Source organism: Cricetulus griseus, chromosome 6, assembly GCF_003668045.3.
Source record: "Cricetulus griseus strain 17A/GY chromosome 6, alternate assembly CriGri-PICRH-1.0, whole genome shotgun sequence".
Classification (NCBI taxonomy): Eukaryota; Metazoa; Chordata; class Mammalia; order Rodentia; family Cricetidae; genus Cricetulus; species Cricetulus griseus.
In genome coordinates, this window is record NC_048599.1 from 106,074,063 (window position 1) to 106,091,910 (window position 17,848).

Below are 17,848 nucleotides of genomic sequence, written 5' to 3' on the forward strand. Positions count from 1 at the left end.
ATGTCTATCCTTTTCAGATCTGTGATTTCCATTTAGTAATAGGTAATAGTAAATAATAATAGTTGCTTCCTTTTTTATGGATGGGTAATAGCTCATTTCTTTATAGCATTGAATACTTTTTCAACAATCTTCTGAATGTAGCAGAATTTATCTGTCTATTCATCCACTAAAGGACACTTGGGTTGTTTCCAAGATTAAGAAGTTGTGAATAAAGCTGCTATGACTATCTGTGTACAAGATTTTATGTGTCCATATTTTTACCCTTTGGACTCAATACCAAGGAGAGTGACTGCTGGGTTATTGTGGAGAACATGTTAATTTTATTATTGTTGTTATTGTATTTTGAGACAGGGTTCTTCTGTGTATCCCAGGCTATCCTTGAACTCACTATGTAGACGAGGCTGGCCTCAAATTCAGAGATTTGCCTTGTTTGTGCCTCCAAAGTGCTGGGATTAAAGGTGTGCACTTCCACTACCTGGCCAGAACATGTTAATTTTATAATGAACTATTGCTGTCTTCCAAAGTGTCTGCATGGCTTTTCATCCCACCATTTCTGTATGAGCACTGTTAGCCCCACTGCTAGCACTTGCCATTGTCAGTATCTGGTCAACTTACATGTATGGAGAGCGAGCCTGCTGGTTTTTTGTTTTGTTTTTTTGAAAAAGGGTTTCTCCATGTAATAGCTTTGACTATCTTGGAACTTGCTCTGTAGACCAAGTGCTGGGATTAAAGACCTGTGCCACCACTGCCAGTGCACTATCCTGATGTTTTAATTTGCATTTTTCCTGCTGACATGTGTAGCTTTTTGTTGCATTATCAGCTTGTTTTTCCTTCCTAGATTGTATGTTCTATTCACTCTCAGTAACAATCTGCATCCTATGGCTCCCTATATTATTGAATAGTTACATGATACAGTCAGGAACCTGAGCATTAGCTCCTCAAGTCATCTAATGGCTATTTCCCATTATTCATAAGAAAACCTTGGTCATGGGTGTTGGAGCTTAGGTCTTTTTGCTTTTTCATGCCACAATTCTAGCTCACCAGTTCTCTAGTATTAAGAGTCCTCTTTCTCTAGTACCTCTCAGCTTGGCTCTAGTCACTGTTTCAACCCTCATCTTGAATCACCCCAAAGCCTTTTAGATTCTGTACCCACTACACCAGTAAGCAGAGTTGGGGCCCACAACAGGAAACTTTGATTCTTTACTTAGTGGGAGTCAACATGCTTTCTCCTTTATCGCTTCACTCTTGTTTGCTCTTGTTCTCGAACATTGCTGATAGCTCACTACTTACCAGCTCTATCCTAACTGGGCACACTTTCTTTTGGTACTGAATGATGTTCCTGCAACATTGATTGTTCTCTGCAATGCTCCAAGTCCTAGCCAAAGCCAGTGGTCCTGGTATGATGCTGTGTACGGTTTGATGCCCCAGATCTTTGCTTTGCTGGGTGCAGTGAGGTTCTGCAGTGTGCATCTCCTGAGCTCTGCATGGTAGCTTTCTGGTTGAGTTTAGCCAATGGGTGGCAGACACACAAGCATACTTGCTCCCCAACCAGGTTTATAGCCCTCACAACACGGCCCTTCCTCTACACCATTCCCTCTCACTGGCATCTGTTACCAGCACAGGGAAGAAAATGTTTTTGTTTTTTTATTCTTGTTAGGTAAGGTACCTTATCTACCTTGGTTTGATTTTGTAATCCAGACTGCACTTCTAAAAATATTCTTTTCCTTGGTTCTTCAACTTATCCACGTACACTGGCTTGTGGATTTCACTTATATAAACTTGATATAAAGATGATATAATTTGTATTAAATACTCTAGTATCACTGTGATAAAAATATTGGACAAGCAATTAAAGGAGAACTTATTTTGACTCATGGTCTCGGAGGGTTCAGAATGTGCTTGTTTGGCACCATGAACATGGGCAGGACATCCTGGCAGCAGGAACACCTGTGAGGTTATTACTTTATGGCAAAAGGGAAGCAAAGAAAGGAAGGGATTGTGGACTATGTATAACCTGGAAAAACTTGCTCTTAGAGAGCCACTTCCTTCCTCTATACCCCATGCAACAAAATAGAACTACTACACAGGAACCAAACTTTCAACACATGAGCCTGAGAGGCGCATTTCATTTCCAAACCATGACTCTTTCTTTTTCATGTGTGAGTCCCTGGGGATAATAAAAACCTGTGGATGCCAAGACTCTAAGCAGTGCCCAAAGAGCCACTGGAATTCCAGTAGGCCCTGCAGGCCCAGTCCCTCTGCTTTGTCTTTGAGAGTTGCTGACATTGTTGCCACTCTTCTGGTTGAAGCAAGGGTAAGATTGGCAGACAATCAGGAGGTAGAAATAACACATATGCCCAGGTCTGATATGATTGTCCTAGCAAGAAGGGGTCTGGGGAAAGCCAAGTTGCATTTTTGCTACTGAGGAACATGTTCCTAGTATTGGATTAGCCTCCTTAGAACCAGAAGAGTTCATAACTTCCCAAAGGATATATTGCCTTATAGTGTGTGTGTGTGTGTGTGTGTGTGTGTGTGTGTGGTGTGTTTTAGGGAAATTTTGGTGACTGATATCATAACTTAACGGATCAGATTACTGTTCAGTATGATCACTACATTTCTAAGATTTTTTAAAGTGGGGTTAGTTTTGATTTTTGATGGTTTCTGGATGCACGTTGGTGCTATTTTATGCCTTTTGAGATATTACATGACATAAGCACAGATGGGAAGATCAATGTGGGAAAGGCAGAGTCACTCAGCAGAGGCAAAAGTCTAGTGATAGGGATGATGTCGGCCAAACTGTTGGAGGCACATGTACAGAGATGGATTGCTTTGGGTGTTAGTTATTAGTGTCTCCTTCACAATTTGGAAAAAAAAACAAATCAGCACCATCTGATCTATTTAAATAGCTTTCTCTATAAATCATGACTCCAGAATGGAGTGTTATATAAGATTTAACACTGAAGATTTTGCAGCCTAGATTTCAAGGAGACATTTTAGCATGTCACAGGATGATACAACCCCAGTGCTCAGTGATCACACTTATTTGGAGAATTGGAAAAAATGACTGCATGCTGAGCTCCGATCCAGGAATGTGTGATGTCCTCCCAGTTCAGTGGGTCGCGCTTACAGTAAAGGACACTTGTGCTGTACTCTGAATGCTTATCTTTATTATGAAAGTGTTTCCAAAGTAAAATGATCCTCATAATAATGATTACTTCCAAAGATCAAGAATGAATAATAATTATATTTCCATATAAAAATCAGCAAAACACAGTAACGGTACACAGAGTAATTCTAATTGGCTAATGGTACACCATTTCAGTTCTGACAGATGCTCAAGCACTGAGCTGTCTTTAGAAACAAAACAAAGAGCTTCCATCACCTATCCCAGTCCTCACTGGCAGCTGGAAAAGAGAAACACACCCCCAAATTAACCACCATCCTTTTCTATGACAGCAAAAGGCCATGACGGTAAATGAATACCACTTGGGCAAAGGAGTGATGAAAACTGTGAGCTCAGGGGAAAGCAAACTGGAGTGTTTTTCCACATTTATGTTAATTTACCTTTGAGCAAAAGTTCCAGAATCATAGCATAACTACTCCAGAGCTTTGTAGCCAACATTAAAAAAAATTCTTCACATTAAGAACAGTTTTACAGATAGTTTATCACATTTACTGTAGGTAAAAGGATGAGAAATATGAAATGAAATCCATTTTTTCACTGAACATAGAAACTATGATGACTGCTGCTGTACCTTGGTTCCTAGACAACTCACAATACAGAAAGTCAAGCATTTGTGGACCTGTGGTAAGGAAACACACATACATGGGCACAGTTTTCTTCCCTCCCAGGAAAATGGACCAGGCAGAGGAGGAGGTGTGGGAAGAACTGATGTAATGGTCACCAGTAAATTGAAAGCAGAAACAAGTTAGCATTTGGCTTTCTTTTACCAGAGTTCCAGAAGGCTAAAGCGACTGGAGCCCTATTATCACTTCCTGGCAACCCTGAAAATGACCAACCATACAGAGACCTTTTTAATTTCTTAGAGTTGGTAGGGCCTCAATGAACCCATCTGTCAATGCATTCATTTCAAAGGCTTTGGGTTAAATTCAAGTCACAAAATCATGCAAGAGGCCAAGGTTCTCACTGGGGTGTCTACAGATTCCATTATTTATGATGATTTATGTTCTTCAATCCAATTTTCTTCATAAAAGGTTTGAGTATTGAGTTTCAACAGCTGTGGCCAGGGCTCTCTCACATCTACTTGGTGCCCCCAAAGGGCAAGTTGATGCTATGTACACACAGGCAAACTACAGGGCCCTCCTTGGGCCCATTAGTTTGTAGAACTAAAATATGATTGGTAGAATACTGATAATTAGCCGATAGCATTTGGAGACCCGCACAATTTCAACTCAGCAAGGGAACCTGATCTTGGGAAGCATACATTTAAGACAAAGTCTTGTTTCACTTTCTTTAAGAACTACTTGCAATCATTCAGGCCAGGGACGGCATACTTGAAGGCAAGAGCAATAATTAGAGCTCTCTCCATTTCTTTGTACAGAAGAATCTGGAAGAGCCATGTGACCACTTTCCTTTCAGGCTGACTTTTATCTTAATGGACTTTTTTTCTCATTTGGATGTTAGAAACATTTCAGGGCTATATAATTCCTTATGTCCTAAGCAGAAATACACCAAAGACAAGAAAATAAACATGTGAGAGCCTTAAGACCACAAACACCACATACATGTGAACACTTAACCTAATATTTCCAAAGGTGTGGGAAGCTCCTCTGGATATAATGATGTCATCTCCCATACTGGTCAAAGGACCTATAGACAACTTTGGGGTAATTTTGTATACGTTTTACACTTCAAAGTAAGAAAAACACTCAAATATCCAGGCAACTTTGGCATTAATTTCCACCCAAATGATTACTAATGCAAGATGAGGAATGGGTTGGAGACAATCAAGAGTGCCCATACATTCTCTTACAAGAGCTTGCCAGCAAAGACATAGATAAACTACAATGAAGTCATTTTTAACAGGCAAACTACAACCAAGTCTCTATTTACTTAGCCCAAATAACAATGAGATTTAAATGCAAGGTAGATAGATGGTTCTGTGGCCCTTTCTAGCTAAGATAAAGGAAGGCATTCAGTTTGCTCAAACTCAAACTCTACCAAGTATAGTCTTATGTCACTTAACAACAGGGACACATTCTGAGAAATGTGTCTTTAACTGATTTTGTCATTCTATGAGCATCACTGAGTGCACTTACATACAAGCAGAAAGTTTTGCCTCTCGGTACCGAGGCTGTGTCACCATCTTTTGGGAACACGATAGCACATGCAGCCCATTCTTGAGCGCAGTGCTGTAGCTGAGTATACTGCTGTGTTCACATGAGAATATGACATTCTGAGATTCAACCTATCATATGGACTAAAGATCTGACCTAGTCTTGCTTGTTCCCTGCCTTTTCTGCCTTGTTCATCTCTGTTAGATGCCAGTGGCACAATCAGATGGGGATTTGGGACATCCTCTGTCTGGCAGTTCAGCAGCATTAGAAGCCTGGGGCTAAATGGCAATCATTTGCATTTTTACAACAAACACTTGAATGATCCACAATACTGATACTGAATTTGAGATGGTGAGCTGAGTTTGGCTTATGTGTGACAGCTGGTGCTCCAGGACCTGAATTCTGTCTCAGGGACCTCTGTGGATAAGAGGCTGAAAGGGTTTTGCTACTTTCAACAGGTGGGAAGCAAAACAAAGGAGAAGGGAAGTTTCTATAGTACATGTGAATATATTTTTTATGACAAGAATATGGATGAAGATGAATCATTAATAATTTGGTTTTACTGGTTTTTGGAGAAGCATACATATACAGACATAAACCACACATATCAATTATTGACTGACTCAAGGCCAAATTCTACTTGTTTTCCTATGTTTCCCCCACTAAATCTAGGTAAGCTATAACATTGGAGATCAAAAGTTACTTTTTCTAGTGTCCTCTCTACACACACCTTGGTACCCTAGGAAATTTGAATGCAACCAGGAGGAAGGGGACGTCATCACAGGCTAAGCTAATTAATGAGAACACCACTGGGAACTAACCTACAGCTTGATTTACAAGTCATACTTCTGAAAGCTATGGCCTGGTTCCTCACACAGTGCTCTTTCTCAGTCTTATCTGGTCACTATGGGAGAACAGTAGACAGAGATATTAATATTCTATTCCAGAATAGAATACAAACTCCATTTCAATTTGCCAAACAGAATTATTTTCTCTAGAATGTAAAATGAAACAAAAATCTACAGACATGTAGAAGACCCAGTCAAGCTAATGGTGTCAGTCAGAAACCATGTCCCTAGTTTAGAAGGTTTAGAATTGCCTTTGAGATGGACAGAATCAACTTACTTCATTTTACATACTTTTTCTGAATTTACAAATTGATATTATAATTCTTCTGTGCTAAAAAGGGTCACCTGGTTCAAATTCAAATACACCACGCGTCTCAAGTTGATTTCGTCCCTGGGAGGATGTGCCCAGTCACTTAACACAAGCTGCAAGCCAGGCATGCTCCTTGGCTCAGCTGACAAGAAGGGTTCACCTTCTCAACGCTGCTATTGTTTCTCGTCTATTTACATTTGAGCAAACCCTCTGATTACTAACAATACCTTTGGTGTCTTATCACTGGTCTCATAAAACTCAAAACACTTCCAAGTTTCACTCCTAGACATGTAACTGTTTTGGTTAATAACCAAGGCTCAACATACAGTCGTTGCACTGTCTTTCACAGTAACAAGTAGACAAGTTTCCAAGCTTTAAAAAATCTTTATCTGGACCATACCAGAAAAATACTGTTTTGCAATTGGGTGGAGAAAGATCTACCATTGCAGCAAGAGTTCTTTGGGAGTTTTCTCTTAACTATTCACTCACAGGCTTCAAAACATGGCTATGAAGATTTAATTTAAAAAAGTCAAATGAAGTGTGGATGGCTCTGGGCAGGACACACATGCACTGTAGCATTTTGCTATTGGCTACTTGGTGCCCTGATTGCTTTTTATTCCTGATTTAGGTGATGTTTGACTTGTGAGTATTTGTATTACTATTTATTTCCCTTTTTACTAAAGATGAGATGAGATAAAACCCTTGGCTTCTCTGTGTGGTTTTCGTAGCCCCATACCACTGACAATGCCCTGGGTGGGCAGGGAGTGGGAGGCGCTCATGAACTTACTCTTTGGTAATTTTTTTCATAGTTGTCACTGCCATTGTTCAGTAGATGTTTTGCTGTTTTTCTGGAAATAGCTCCACTTGAATGAAAGTTCTGAGGAGCCCCCATGAGTCTTCACAGCAGTAAATAAAACACATTTTCAGTGCAGGCCTGATGCTTCTAGCAACAAGAAAGTCATTGTGGGACACACTTAAGGAGAAAGGCAAGGGGTAAATGGTCTTTCTCCCGTTGGATTTATTTTTCTCAGCAAAATAAAAACAAATCTAATGCTAGATAGGGCTTTCTCTTGAGAGCTGGTGGCAACAAAGTGCATTGCACAGAAGGTAGTCTTTGCCAACTCTTAAAAGACTCACTCTCTTTTTCTGCTTCAAAACATTCTCGGCTTCTTTTTCATACGGCAGGACAGCAGACCGGGCTAATACAGTAGGAGTTACGGCAAGACCTGGTTGAAATCAGTTGCTATCCTTATGTGATTCCCAGAGCACAGAGCAAGTCCCCAGTATGTGTGTCCCTTTGTGTCTGTGATCTTAAGCAAGTGATATGTTTCAGAATCAGAACACTGGCTTCACTGGAGGGCACAATAACTTTGCTACCAACAAGGTCAACTCCTAACTATCTACCACACAAGAGATAAACTATTCCAAAGCAATTTTCATATAAATTTCCAAAGTCCCCTAATAGCTATCCTCTTTCATTTCAACTGCTAATTGACCACAAAGAGTGGCAACTATAACACCTGGTTCATCCTGTTTAGACTCACATGGGACAACAGTCACCGACAATATGGGCAATTGTAAAATGGATGCAGAACAGAAAGAAAGCCAACCTACTGGGAACTGTGTGAGGATCTTGCATGGGGTTTACTTGCTCTAAAGTAAGTTGATTCTCATGGCACACTGGACTACAGCATGAGAAAGGGGTAGAAACAGATGGAGCATCTCCTTCACAGTGAGTCATGAGCCCAGAGGAAAAGGAGTGAGGGCATCCTCGCTTGTCCACAGATTTACAAACAAATAAAAAATAAATAACATACTAAGACAAATGCAAACACCGTTCCCTTGTGTCAGTTACACACAGCATGCCGACATAGACAATGGGATTTCGTCTTCATTCACAGACAGGACACATGGCAGCATACTATTCAGAATGCTTTGAGAATCCTAACTTTTGTCTCTGGTGATGAAATATCATGAAAGGAACTGCATTTGCAACTTATTAAATACTTCCAGGAACAAACAGTTCACTTTGTTGAGAATTTATAGTTTGGGGTAATCAATCATCCATGGAGCATGGACCAGTTAGGAGATAACCGTTGGTCCCACTGGTTCCATTGGTGGTTGTAGAGGTGTGTGGTTTCTTCCCTGGAGGTTCTGAGTCCTCATCCTCTGAGCTAGATTCAATATCGCTCCGGTCGTCCTTGGACACCTGCAGAATACAAGAATGGGAGTGTAACCAGCTCCTAGGACCAGCAGGGTATGGCATGCCCAGCAGCACACACAACCTCACATGAGGATGAACTTACTCATGTTACAAAAATCCAAGAGGAGAATGTTCTTGTTTCACTTGTTACAAAAAGCCAAGAGGAGAATGATCAAGGAGGTGATATGATCTCTTCGCTGGAAGGATATAATGTGTGCAACAAAGTATGCTATGAACAATGTAAGTGAATTTTGACATAACAGAGCCTGAAGGTCATCCTTCACCATGGAGAATGTCTAGACCATGATTTCCATCCTTTCCCATAGTGATAGTGGCATCTATGCTACTTGATGTCACTTTAGGAACTGGGTGCAAAATGAGTCAATTTACTCACTAATAACCACATTCTCCTTGACAATTATTTAAGGTTAACTCTCAATTACCATGCTAATAGAAATAGTCACACACTAGCTCAAATCATTAAAGTAAATCATTGCTATTTGGCATTCTAATTCATTGTTTTATATTTAATTTCCTTTTCTTTTTTTGCTAAAATTACCTTGAAATTTTATTTTAGAAGTGACCTAATAACAAATAGTGCCAGACGGCATTCTGAAGATCCTCTAGATGAGAAAGGGCTTCAGTTTTTGCCAGGAAGAAATATAGTGGCCAAATCCTCAAAAATGCTTTACTATGTGCCAATTTCTTCAATCTTCCATTCAGTTTCATTTAAGTAATGATGACAGCAAAGTAAGACACTGGGATATATGTCTATATGTTAACATGAAATTCTACTATGTAGCAAGGAAACACTATGTTGATTTTAAAACCATAATAATTTGAATCCCCTCCTCTGTGAGTCTAAATTATAGCCAGCATTTTAACCTGGAGGGCTTAAAAACTTCAAGGAAGTGCATTCTTACTTAAACAGTCCATTTCTATTTTGATACCATGCTTCACTGTGCATCAAAATAGCTTTAGCCTCCTGAGTGCTGGGATTCTAGGTATCTACCAACATGCTTAGTTTCATTCACCACATAATTATTAAGCTGGATGGCCAGAGGATCTTGTTGGCCTGGCTTCATGGGAATCTTTCCAGCCTGGTCTTCAGTGATTCTCCAGGGGCTAGGCAGGGAGGCTGGTTGGGGTCTCTGGAAGGTGTTCAGAACTAGTGGGAACCTTTCATATCAGATCCTCTCCTCACCACCTTCACATCAACCGGAGAGTGAGAAATCTACTACCCAGAAGCCATTAGAGAGTGAGGACGTCATTATTTGCAGGTGGGTAGAGATGGGAGAAGTAAATGCTGAATACTATTGTTCCAGTCTAACCAGCAATGGGCTAGATTTTGTACACAGAAGATCCTCAATTCAAAGCCCTCTGAGGTCAGACTGAGCTCACATGGACTACTCACGCAAAAACAAAACAGAACAACAAACTTAAATACCCAGGCAACAAATGACTGGATAAGAATATTTCACCTTAAAAGGCATGAGTCATATAGACAGTATTACTGTAAAGCCCCGCTATATTTATAAGTCTATTAGTCACAAATTAAGGTACTAATGTAGGACTGGAGATGCAGAGAGTGTTAATTTGCATGCCTAGTAAGATTACTTTAAATTACATTTGGAAAAATCCATAGTCAAGATACTGTCAAAGAAAAATGGCAATTTAGAATGTCTAAAAATAATGCACAGGAAGAGCCCATGGACAAGAGTAATCTTACTGTGTTAGGTGAGAGCAGCAATGGCAGAGAGGGAGCCCTGAAGCCGAAGCTGTGGATTTTAATTAGTGATCACTTCTTCACAGAGATGAAGGAATAGCAGTTACAGGGAAGATGACAGGTCTGGTAGAAATAGTAATGCTATAAGGATACAAATAATCTAATCTACCACAGCCTTCATCTTTAGTTATTATCATATTCCCAGTACTATGTGTGTTGATTTAATTTGTGTCCAAATGAGGGCAAGAACAATTTCAAAAGAAACATGAGTTCATCTTAAAGAATAATAAGTCACGGGGCAAAATGAACTTTATCTCCTAAGAAATATTTTGGATTTAGATAGGTGGTGATGCTGAGGACTGGTTTCATAGATCATTACAAGTTTCCCAGATGTCTCCTGAGGAAAGGGCTGAGCCTGTGGACCTGTCTGGCTGAGGGCAGAGGGGTAAGTGCTACACTCTGTTTTCTGAAGATCAGGATATATGTAGCCCAGGTCTCCTTTCTGCACCACATGGATCAACTGGTTTTGTTTTTCTCACTTCCAATGATCTCTTTCAGTCTCTTAGCCAACATGTTAGGCACCAATAGAAGAAACGTCTCCATCCCTGTTGGCCCAGCAAGATTTACATGCTCACCATATAAAGGGGCAATGGCAGAACACTCCCTGGTATCTTTTGCAGTTATCGAAACTACAACTGCCACAAAGCTTCCAGTAGTAACAGCAGGTTAGATGAAAGAAAATGCATGGAACAAAGCCCCTAAGCACCCCTCCAGCAGGCAAAAGTACCCAGGACAGGAAGAGAGAAGACAAGAAACTTACATGTAAAGGGTTCCACTTCCCAGCCTTCCAGGGTGGCAGGAGGAAGAGAACAAAAAAATGAAGAAAACATCATGAAGAAAGATCTGGAAATGTCACTGCTGTAGCCAAAGGGGCTGGGGCTCAGGAAGATTTATTTAAGCCAGGCCCATGATTCTATTTTAATTTTTTTTTGTTTTGTTTATCGAGACAGGTTTCTCTGTATAGCTTTGGAGCCTATCCTAGCACTCGCTCTGGAGACCAGGCTGGCCTCGAACTCACAGAGATCTGCCTGCCTCTGCTTCCCGAGTACTGGGATTAAAGGTGTGTGCCACTAACGCCTGGCACCATGATTCCATTTTAAAACAGAGACAAGTCAATTTTATTGGAGAAGTCATCAATGTATTTATTCTTCCATTTGAGAGATAGTCCCACTTAAAAATGTGGACATGACACCAAGCAATCCTTAAAACAAATTATTAAATTAAATTTCTGCTCACTATAAACAATCAGAGAAAGTTCAAGGGAAAGAGAGGGGGAAAAATCCACAGCAAATAGTATGTCGTCATTAAATCTCAAATTGTAAATGCTGGGTGTCAGCATCCCCAAAGCAACAGAGAAACTTTAAAAATGAACTAATGGGAAGAAAATTATTTGGTTTGTGTTTCAACGTGGTTTTAGAAGGAATAACACTGATTTTGATGAAATCAGAAATAAGTGATTTCAAAGGAGCCAAAAATACCCTGACATTTCTGGGACATATCGGAGAAAGTGAGTTTTAGCTTACCTTGCCTTTTGAAACAGCTTTCCAAGCTATTTTTACAATCAAGTAAGACCAGAAGCAGTTCAATCCTTGTACTAGCAACAGCAATAGGTTAAAAACCCACCAGGAAGGGTAAGGTCCGACGATCTCCCAACTTTCAAACAATGTGGTATTTAACACCCTGAAGAGGAGAAAAAAAAAAACAAAAGCCATTACTGAACACAGCATTTCATTCTGTTCTAAAAGAGTCCTAGTGATTTCCAGGGAGCACAAGGTCAACAGTCTCCCCCACTGCCCCTCCCTTCCTGGGGAGACAGCCTAGAAGTTAAGCAGGTACTGAGGAGTCATCTCTTGCAATAGTGCCCTGATGGTGTGAGCTGCAGCCATTCTATCTTGAGCAGCATATTTTAAGCTATTCAATGTTTAAAACACTGTGCACTTCACTGGAATTGTGAAAATCCACATTACTGGGTAACAACCACCATCACCCACCCGAAGAACTCTTGAAAAATGAAGACTCTGGACCCATTGAACAGTAGCTTTCGACCCTCTGTCCCAGAGAACTTCTACTCTATTTTCTGCCTCTGTGAGCTGAGCTATTAAGGTCTATTTGTAGAATCATGAAGAAGTGGTTATTGGCTCCTTCTATCAACACAATATCCTCAAGGTTTATTAATTTTGCACCAAGGATCAGGATTTCCTTCCTATTGAAGTCTATGTACATACCACACTTTGTATGCTTGTCTACCAGCAGACACCTGGCTTTGTTTCCATCATTTGGCTATTGTAAATATTGCTTCTAAGAGTTTGGGCTCATACAAGTATCTGTTCTAGCATACATCTTTTGGCTCTACACACAGAAGTGAAATTCCTGAATCTGGTAGATTTCTCCTTCTCTTTTGCCACTCATTGCTTCCTCTATGAATTCCATTCTTCTTTTGGATGTAATTATCTAACAACTAATTTAAACGGCCTGTGTCATCTTCGAAGTTGCTTTCTGTAGTGTGAAGAACACTACCCAATAATTATACAGCAAGAAAAAAAAATAAGGTGAACTCTTAAACATTAGTTCAGTGCAGACCACATGCTGCACACCGCAGCAATTAGAATATGCATGAGAGCCAGCCAGGATTGCATCTGCTTGGGGCTCCATTAGAGGGCTCTTAATTTTCTAATTCTTCCCCTGGGAAAGAACTGACAATTGAAAGACATCATTTGAATGTAATACCTTGATATGAGTAGTTGAAAGGCTTGTTTTTACAAAAATTATGAGAGTATAACGAATATTTTTAGTTTTAAAAGTGTGTTGGAATATGTACTTGAGTTACGGGAGAAAAAAAAAGTAATTGGCTCTATAGTCTTCCACAAGACCCAGCAGGGGGCAGCCACGAGCAACAGTCCGGTTACAGGACTCTGCTGCAGTTGGCCTGTGCTGCTCTCAAGGCCTTGGAGATCCACAGGTCATCTCGATCCTAGTGGCTGCCACAGAGTCACATGACACCCTGCTTCCCCACATGACTCTCGGGTCACTCCTTCCCTTCCCTCAGTTGTCACGGGGCTGCATTTTTATCACTCACAATGGCAGCATTTTGCTTGGGCCCAATCAGACTGTACAGGTGGGGATGTATAGGCAGGCATCAAATGGCTAAGGGGGTGGACTGCACCTGGATTTCAGGTGGGAGCCACTCACACAAGGTCAGAAGGAAAATATACATGGAATTTAAATAAACAGCATAATGACTGTTTTCAGAGAGGTTAAAAAAGAAAACAAACAAACAAACAAACAAAAAACCTCCCTTTACAAAAGGGAATTTACTGTCACTGGTGGCATAAGAGTTCAAGGGGAAAAGAATGCAAAATAGACCTAAGTGTGCTCCCCACCCCCAGTTTCAACAACTTATTCTGGACTACAAAGTGTCTAATGTTCTGCCTTTAATCTTGCCACACTAACCATCTCCACAGAACAATTCAGAACTTCCCTGCCATGAAAGATACTTCAAGAATTTCTAATGATGGCGGAAAAAGTCATGGGGTGGGGTGGGGTGGGGGGAAGGAGAGAGAGAGGGAGGGACAGAGGGTGGGACAGAGGGAAGGAGGGAGAGGGAATATTAAAACTCATGAGATTCCCTTCGGCGGGTCATGGAATTTGGTATTTTCTTGACATTCTTCTATGTTTCCAAATTTATGACAAATAATTTTAAAAAATACTAGTTATTTCTGAGAAAGAGTACACTGAAATAAATAATCTCTATATTGCTGCCTTGTTTGTGCTAGGTGGCTCTGGTCTCTTGAAATGTCCCTTTGCAGACCAGGGACCATCAGGTCTAAACAAGGCTCAGTGCCAAGGCTGTGGGAGAGGCATCCATGCACCTTATATCTTTTTTTTTTCCAGCTGCATTCAGAACTCCTGGAAGTACCATATTTGCCAAATGACTCTTGAGTTGGTTTATCTAGCAACTAGTGAACAAGTACAAGCAACGTCTGGGATAATAGCAATACATTGACTACAAAGCTAGCTCTGCTTCTTGACACACACCTCTACACCCCGACACTAAGTTTCACTGAGTTTGAACAGCAAGAGTGGCTGTATAAACAGCTGCACTATCTGCATTGTTCTGTGCAGCGTGAAACAAGTTGGGGGCCTGTCTCACCAATGTCATACATGGCTTAATCTGAGCAGTGGCTGGTGACATGGCACTCATTAATTTCAGAAAAGCTACATTAGAATGCATCAGTTTTGCTGTGACAGCCATTGGCGTTTCAGAGATGCCATTCAAAAATAATGTGATTTCTTTGAAAACTGACTGGCACCTTGCAGAGACACTTGGGAAAATATAATCACTATACAGCTCCACGGGAGCTTGGTAAGGAAAGCCAGCAGAGATGGCTAATGTATGACACCTGGACACTGAAAAACAGCAAACCTAGACTGTTCTGAGCAAATGGCCCCCTTTTTGGACAAGCTATTAAAATGGCGATGACAGGGCCTTATTCTTTCAGAAAGGCTAGGCCTAGAAATATGTACTGTGATGGTGCCATTATAAACCCATGGTGACAATTCCAGAAGAGTAGCCGCCTCTCTTCTCAGCAAGGACTGGTCAGGGCAAGGGACGACAGAGGCTGATGGGATCCTGGAAACTTTCATGTCCTTATCTGGGTAGTGACTGTATGGGTTATGAATACATAAAATGTACAAATGTGTGCATGCGGCAAGCTGTATCCTGGAGGGTTGTGCACTCTACTGCAGATGTGAATCCTATGCCTATTAAAATGGAATGGAGAGAGTTCTCTGTGTCAAACAAAACATGCATGAACACTATCAACTTGAAATTTCTTGTCTGTGTAATTCCTGTGGTGGTATCAGGGTGTGGCCCCCCAAGTCTCTATTCAATGTATTAATTTTGGGAAAATAATATTTTTCTTTCCCAAGTAATAGTTCTTTCCCAAGTAACAGCAAACCTCTACTGCTGTCTTAACAAGGTAAGAGTCTGGGGAGACAAGGGTCAGCCAGGCACAGACCTTTCTATTTTATTTATTTATTTATTTAATTATTTATCTATCTATTTATTTTCATTATGATTAGACTTACGTAACCCCTAGGTGACATCAGGCACACAGGAAGCATGCTCCCATGGAATCATTCCGCCAAACCCAGCACTGACAACCCTTCCTTGTAAGAGTCTCATCAACCAATGGGATGAAGGAGTTCTTGTGTAACTTGCTATATAGGTCTGCCTGAACAGGTGCCTGCAGGGAGCCCACACAATTCCCTAGAGATAAGCAGATGTTTTGTTGACCACATAGTTTGGCTGGGGTGTGTTACTTTAACAGATTTTAATGAATTGTTAAGAATAGAATTCACTTGGCCCTACAGTGATTTCTACTCTAGTTTTACCTTTTATGGATACTTTATCTTAAATGTGACTTTGAAACAAACATATAGAATGTGGTGGCAGAATGCATATATTGCTGGAGAAAAGTTTATAATGTTTTTGTTGTTGAGCAAAGAATCCACAGAGCAATCTTATTTTAATAAAACATTTACTGCTGTTTTCATTAGCATCTAGAATACCAATACAACTCAAAGCAGTCTGCTTTCTTTCTTTACACTGGGATTCTGGGGGACTTGGAGAAACTGCCACAGACAGTTTGTGACTGGTGACTTCTTGGCTAGAGCAGAAGGTTTTCTCAACTCCATATCCTTCCTCTGTTCCTCATCTCCTAGTCTGTGGCAGTCATCTAGCAGAGTCACCCCCCAATATATTTCATTCATATAGTGACTTACAAATTTAAGTTTTCTATCTTTATTACATACAGTTAGGTAAACTCTCACATGTTTAGTGCCATCCAACATGTTTTTGAAGTATTCCAGTGATGTGAGGGTAGGGACACATGGTAATTGAGAGATTAAAGACAGCCCAGGAGGTCCTACTGCACAAATGTTACAGGTAATTTGTTCCCCAGTGCTGGGGACTGAACCCAGGACTTTCTACATGGCAGGCAGTCACTCTACTGCTGAGCTATGTCCCCAGTGCTGGGTGGATGTCTTGGGTGAAACTGTGGTTCCTAGCTATGGACAACATTCTCTGCCCTATCTTTTCTCTATTCCCACTACGAAATTCTATGTGGGCCTTGTGTTTTCTGGAATGATCTCTACTGAGAATCATTTAACAGTAATTAGGCCCACATTGAACATCCAAAGAGAGCCAAGATTTTTCTGTAGGAGACAGAGACAGAGTGTCATCCCAAAGAATGCCACATGCCAGAGAAGACACTCTGAGAGGTGGAATGTCCCCACAGCCAACATTAGGTTTCTCAACGTCAGCTCCTCTGCATGGTCATGACATCAGATTTCCAGAGAGAATTAAGTTTATATTATGCTTTGTTTTTTCTGATATAAATGTGCATACAATCTCAAAAAAAAGCCCTAAATGAAAAGTAGATCCTACCAAAAATTTGCCAGTCACCTAATTAGCTAGCATGTTAAGCCGTGTAAAGTGGTTGCTAACAAGCATGCATTTAAAATTATATTGAACAGAAACTACAGGTGCTGAAAATCTGAAGGCCAGATACTTAAGTGTCTCTGTCTCTCAATCCCTCCCTCTTTTCCTTCCTCCATCACGCCCTCCCACCCATAACAACTCTGGGCTTAAACTATAACATAGTTTAATGTTGGACATTCACAACTTCAACAGTACTGAAAGGTATGAGTGCGATTACTTCCTTTTAACAGGGCACCTACTCACAGCTTGGACTTCTCCATGTGGCTGGTACAGCCAGCAAGGGTTTTATCTTGGGAGGGCAGCTTGAGAGTCAGATGCCTGATCACCTTGGACAACTGTTCCCCTTGCTTGTCAGTCTGTGGCAAACATGGATGTGGTTTCTTTATCCTTGACAGGAATCTGAACTTGAACCTCAACCAACCACTCTTTCATTTAGAAATGGATGTATTGATTTATTCCCACCTCTTTACAAATCAGACATTTCAGTCAAATAGTCTTACTTTAGTCAGACCTGGCTGGACTGAAGAATTAGTTCCTTCTCATATTTCAGTAAGTCTGTGACTGGTGACTTCTTGGCTAGAGCAGAAGGTTTTCTCAACTCCATCTCCTTCCTCTGTTCCTCATCTCCTAGTCTGAGTCTCCCTAGCCATGTTGGGTCTTCCAGCATGATTGTAGCAGGCCTGTTTTTACCCGTGTAGTTTGTTGACACTTCCCTACTGGTAAAGCAGACTTTCACTCCTTCCCTTATTAAGAGTTCTTCATTGAGGAATTAGTATTGCTAAGTAGTCAGGTATGTTATGTACAATGTTGGATTTTACCCTTTCAGTACCTCCATAAGAATTCTATATAGTTTGAATCTCATAGGTACAAGAGTCAATATTTATCAAAAATTGTACATTAG

The 17,848-nt window shown here is 40.7% G+C and overlaps 1 protein-coding gene across 2 annotated transcripts in view; it reads right to left on the minus strand.

Annotated features, from left to right (window-relative positions):
- Positions 1-3,145: 3,145 nt before the first annotated feature.
- Cers6 (ceramide synthase 6) overlaps positions 3,146-17,848 on the minus strand; it is a 248,229-nt gene continuing 233,526 nt past the window's right edge. Inside the window, exons 9-11 of one of the 2 annotated variants that reach the window (XM_027420253.2) lie at positions 11,969-12,125; positions 11,206-11,229; positions 3,146-8,665 (exon numbers count right to left, since the gene is read on the minus strand). In XM_027420253.2, the coding sequence (XP_027276054.1) occupies positions 8,513-8,665; positions 11,206-11,229; positions 11,969-12,125 (334 nt within the window). In that variant the 3' untranslated portion in view covers positions 3,146-8,512. The remainder of the gene's footprint in view (positions 8,666-11,205; positions 11,230-11,968; positions 12,126-17,848) is intronic. The other variant, XM_027420254.2, reaches the window with a different exon arrangement.